A 5,497-nucleotide genomic window follows, 5' to 3' on the forward strand; every position below is an offset into this window, starting at 1 on the left:
TCCGTTGGTCGCCAATGCCCGTGATGGCCAGATTAAGGGCTTTAACCAGGGAGATGTGGATGCGACTCACAGGACAGCACGGATCCACCAAGGCTCGGACATCAAACCGCTTTTGGTCGGATCCGATTAGCACGGACGCGGTCGGGAGGATGCTAACACTTGTGCGCGCCAGGATAGGCGTGCACGACCGGCTGCGGGATGGAGACATATCCATTGGCGTGGCGGGCCGCCGAGATCCGGATATAGGCGCCTGCTGGCGCTGCTGTGACTGACGCTGAGGCCGAGAATCCGAGGGTGGGTTGCGCCTTTGCCGGGGTCGCGAAGAGCGAGGCTGCCCAGTGTGGATGTGTAGCAGCGTGTGATGAGCCTCATTGCATATATGACACCTCGCTGTACTGCGGCACGACCGACCGGAATGCTCGTGTGCCAGACAGTTTGGGCAGTACTTGTTAATGAGTACCGCGCGGAGCCGCTTCACAGCCGGCAGTTGGAGAAACCGTTGGCAAACCCTCAGAGCGTGGACTCCCCTGCAGACTCGACATCGGTATACATTGCTCCCGGATGAGCGACGAGGATTTTGGTCGGTCGTTGGAGCCATTGTATACACGGATCTAAATTAAAAAAGAGATGGATAAATATGAAAAATGAAGTGTTATGGATGAGGATGAACAGACACGTGGACGGAACGACGACGTTGGATGACACAACTTAGGACTAGTACATGTCAATTGGAAGGACTAATCTATTGAGGAGTCACTATGGTCAATGGGGCCGTCCATTGGGAGGCGAATCATTTTCGCCACTGGCCGTCGGATGACGCCCCGTGCTGTAAGCACGTCTGCAACTCTGACCTTGCCGTCGGCGCCCGGACATACCAGCTGGATACGCCCAAGCCGCCATTCGTTGGCTGGCAAGCTCTCCTCCTTGATCACAACCATGTCTCCCGCTTGGAGATCTCGCGATGGGAACTTCCATTTGTTCCTTTTGTGGAGCTCCTTCAGATATTCCTCCTTCCAACGCACACAGAACTGCTGATGCAGGGCCTTCAACCTCCGCCACCGATTGATGATGGAAATAGGATTCTCCTCAATCAGAGGCTCCGATACCGCAAGAAGTGGTCCACCAATTAGAAAATGTCCGGGGCTAAGAGCCACAAGGTCGGTGGGATCTTCGGACATTGGTGAAATAGGCCTGGAGTTTAAACAGGCCTCAATTTTCGCAAGGAGGTTAGCCAGTTCTTCGAAGGTGTACTTCCCTGCTGCTGTGTACTTGTAGAAGTGAGCCTTGAAGCTTTTCACACCCGCCTCCCAGAGCCCTCCCATGTGAGGCGCACCAGGAGGGTTGAAATGCCAGGCCAAGTTCTGAAGGCTGTGTTTGGAGAGGATCAGTGTTCTGGTTGACTCTATAAAGTCTCTGGATAAGGACGTGGAGGCTCCGACAAACGTTTTCCCGTTGTCAGAGTAGACATGTTGTGGACACCCACGGCGTGCAGAAAAACGAGAGAAGGCAGCTAAAAATTTCTCTGTCGTCAAGTCGGACGTCGCTTCGAGATGGATGGCCCTGGTACTAAAGCAAACAAAAACGCAGACGTATCCCTTTGTGATTTTGCAGGCTCGACCGACATAACTCTTGATGTCAAATGGCCCCGCGAAATCCATGCCTGTATGAGTGAATGGCCTGGAGAAAGAGGATCTCGCCCGGGGCAAATCCCCCATCAACTGCCTCTGCAGGTTCTTCTTGTGGATGACACAAACTCGGCACGAGTGAATTGTGTGTTTCACCAATCTCTGAAGCTTAGAAATCCAGAATTTAGACCGAATCAGTCTCACCATTAACTGATTCCCCCCATGCAAGGATATGCGATGAGTAAACAGGGCTTGTAGTTTCGCGAATCTACATCGCGCTGGGATGATGATAGGATGTTTTTCATCATAACTAAGCATGTCAGATGCTTGTAAACGGCCGCTTGCTCTCAAGACCCCCTTTCTGTCAAGAAAGGGGTTTAGGTTAGAAATGGTACTTGAGGCTGGAATTTGCTGCTTGTTACTTAAAGCCTTATATTCGACGGGAAACTCATTCTTTTGAGTGAACACGATTAACCGCTCTTGCACGTCAGACAACTCCGCCGAAGTGAGTGCTGACGATGGGGGTATATCTTCCTTTTTGCAACTTTTCGCAAAACGGATCACGTTGAAAAACGCTCTAGGATATCCACTGTTGACGGCACTGTGGCACTGTGACATTTAATAGGCCGTTGCTCCATCTCGGTTTCCGGATTAACCAGTGGTTCACTCGGCCACTGCTCCTGCTTGAGTGGTAGCCAAGCCGGCCCGTGCCACCAAAGTGTGCTGTCCTTAAGCTCTTGGGGCGAGACGCCTCGGCTTGCCAGATCCGCTGGATTGTCTTCGGATCCTACATGGCCCCATTTGCTTTCGTTGGTGCGCTGTTCGATCTTTGCGACCCTGTTGGCCACGAATGTCGTCCAGGTGCATGCTGGCTTGCCTAGCCATGCAAGAACTATAGTAGAGTCTGTCCAATAAAAAATCTCATAAGCTTTAGGAGGCAATTCGGAAATTACTGATGCTGCTAGCTCAGTGAGCAGCACTGCTCCGCACAACTCCAGGCGGGGTATGGAGATGGACCTGACGGGAGCCACTCTGGTCTTGGATGCCAGCAAATGGGCACAACAGCCGTCAGCCGTTTCGACTCGGACGAAAATAGCAGCCCCATACGCGTCCTGTGACGCATCGCAAAACGCATGGTACTGCACCTTGGCAGCAGGATGGAAACGCACCCACCTCGGAATACGAATTTCCCTCAGGGTCGGATACCCTTTCAAAAACTCTTGCCACTTGGTCACAAGGTCGGTGGGGAGTGGCTGATCCCAGCCTAGCTCCCGTAGCCAAATTTCCTGCATGAAAATCTTGGCTCGGATTACGAAAGGCGATAACCACCCTGCCGGGTCGAACAGTTTGGCTATTTGAGACAAAACCTCTCGTTTGGTGTAGGCAGGTTGCAGGGAGATCACCATTGGAACAAAAAAGAAACTATCGGATGTAGCTTGCCAACGGATCCCAAGAGTTTTCGCCGTGCTGGCATCTTCCAGCTCAAGGAAGTCTGCACTGACCAAATGTTCCCTCGGAATCGCTTGTAGAAGTCTCCTTTCGTTTGAGGTCCACTTGCGCAGTGGAAAACCGGCACTCTCGAGAGCCAGCCGCAGCTCTTTAATGGCTAAAACTGCCGACTGCCGAGTGTGAGCCCCTGCGAGCACATCGTCCACGTACATGAAGTTCGAAATGATGTCGCTGGCCAAAGGATATTGGCCTCGGATGTCCTGAGCCAACTGCTGAAGCACTCTGATGGCCAGGAAGGGCGCACAATTTACGCCGAAGGTAACTGTGTCGAGTTCATAGTCACAGAGCTCACCGTATTTGTTGCGGAATAAGATTCTCTGAAAGCGCGTGTGATCAGGATTGACCCGGATTTGCCGATACATCTTTGTGATGTCCGCATTAAAAACATACTTAAAGAAACGCCATTTTAGAATCTGAATAGTCAGATCGGACTGTAGTACAGGCCCCGCATGAAGGATATCATTGAGGCTGTTTCCGTTTGATGAGGGATTGGAAGCATTGAACACGACGCGAACCTTCGTCGTGGTGCTATCTGGTTTGAAGACAGCGTGATGAGGCAGATAAAAACTGCTAGAGTCGTCAGGGGAGACTTGGTGCATATGACCTAAGTCTAAGTACTCTCGAATGACTGAGTCGTACTGCTCCTTCAATGGAAGATCTTTATTTAATCGCATTTCGTTTCGGAGGTACTGAGCTAGTGCGATGGGTCTGGAATGTCCAAGCTTAATATTGTCCGGCTCTTTAAAGGGCAACGAAACAACATATCTTCCATCCTCACTTCTTTTGGTGGATCGGATAAAGTTCTCCTCGCAAACCGAGGTGGATTCCTTAACCAGCTTCACTGGAACATCCTCCACCTCCCAAAATTTTGTGAGGATGCAGTCTAGTTTGGATTCCTTGACTGCTAATCGGGCTGAAAAGGAGCAGATTCTGCTTGTGGGACTCGCTGCAATCGGACCGCACAGAATCCACCCGAATATGGTCTCTTGACCCAGGAGTGTTCCACAAATATTGGAATGGGAGCCGCTTAGGAGGATCGATCGGCAGGATATCGGCACCAATAAGCACGTCAATCTGCGAGCTTCGGAAGAAATTTGGATCTGCTAGTTGCAACGGTGGAAGATCCTTTAATGAGGCCTCTGGTAGAGTGTAGGATGGGAGATTACCAGCTAACTGGGGTAACACGTATGCACAAGTTTCAATCTGGATATGGGGCTTGACGGAAGAACCTATGATGAGTTGACACCTCTTACGAGGCTGAGCGGCAACGGAAAGGTTGACCCCCGAAACTTGGGCCTGAATGGACTCATACGGCAACTTAATTAGGTTGAACAACCGTTCTGAGATGAAGGTTGCCTCGGAACCTGAGTCAATGAGTGCCCGTGCTGAGTATTTTATGCCCAAATGGCAAACTTCTATCAATGCCGTACTCAGTAGGACCCCTTGCGTGTTAACGGCAAGAAACGTTTGCACATTCGCTTGACTCGTCGATGGAGTGGACTGTATCTGTTGCTGGGTTGCTGTGGATGGATGGGACTGTTGGTCAGGCATAACCACTGAATGGACTGGCAGAGGGCTGCTTCGATGCAGCAATTATGCGTACTGTTGCAATCCCGGAGCAGATGCGTTCTTGCGAAACAGTTTAAGCACAACTTCTGCTGTTTTACATGTTTCTCTCGATCTGCGACTGACATGCGTAAGAATAGAGGACATAATCGGACTGGATGGTTCTCCTGTGCGCAGAGTTTGCAGGATTGCGGGTTTACCGTAACTCTGTTTTCGAAGGTCTGGATCGACCGCGAGCTATTGTCAGCCCTCAGTGCCCTGGATTGAACGCTTGCGTTTGGCTTGAACTCCTCAATCGCCTCAAGCGTTCGATGACGATCTTTTAAGAAAGCCTGGAATTCAGCCCAGAGTGGAATCTCTGACTTACTTAGCAGGGACTGTTCCCAAAGAGCCAAAGTTAGTTTTGGCAACTTGGACGAGCACAGGAAAACAAGCAGGCAATCCCAATTCGTGGTCTCGACTCTTGCTAATTGTAGGGCCGTTAAACAACCTTGGATTGTGCTCTCTAAATGCTTCAAGGATTTTCCGCATTCCTGGGCAACAGAAGGCAAATTAAACAAGATCTTTAATTGGCTATTGACCAGCAGCCTCTTGTTCTCGAACCGATTCTGCAAGTTTCTCCACGCTGACTCAAAACCATCATTGGTCAACGGAGATAAGGCCACAATGGATTTGGCCTCGCCGCTCGTCTTTGCATTAAGATGGAACAGTTTTTCGACTTCTGAAAGCCGAGGATTGCATACATAGATGGCGGAAAAAAGGTCCCGAAATGTGGGCCATTGAACATAGTCACCATT

At 50.6% G+C, this 5,497-nt stretch overlaps 2 protein-coding genes across 2 annotated transcripts; both read right to left on the minus strand.

Annotated features, from left to right (window-relative positions):
- Positions 1 to 737: 737 nt before the first annotated feature.
- LOC138929297 (uncharacterized) lies at positions 738 to 1,658 on the minus strand. Its single transcript, XM_070288749.1, has one exon. The coding sequence runs from the start codon at positions 1,656 to 1,658 to the stop codon at positions 738 to 740; it is 921 nt and encodes a 306-aa protein (XP_070144850.1).
- A 527-nt stretch (positions 1,659 to 2,185) lies between these two features.
- Positions 2,186 to 4,685, minus strand: LOC138929298 (uncharacterized). The gene is made up of 2 exons (XM_070288750.1): positions 4,388 to 4,685; positions 2,186 to 4,215 (listed from the first exon to the last, which is right to left on the minus strand). Exons 1-2 carry the CDS (start codon positions 4,683 to 4,685, stop codon positions 2,186 to 2,188), a joined length of 2,328 nt encoding a protein of 775 aa, XP_070144851.1.
- Between the last annotated feature and the right edge of the window lie 812 nt (positions 4,686 to 5,497).

Source organism: Drosophila kikkawai, unplaced genomic scaffold (assembly GCF_030179895.1).
Source record: "Drosophila kikkawai strain 14028-0561.14 unplaced genomic scaffold, DkikHiC1v2 scaffold_115, whole genome shotgun sequence".
Lineage (NCBI taxonomy): Eukaryota > Metazoa > Arthropoda > Insecta > Diptera > Drosophilidae > Drosophila > Drosophila kikkawai.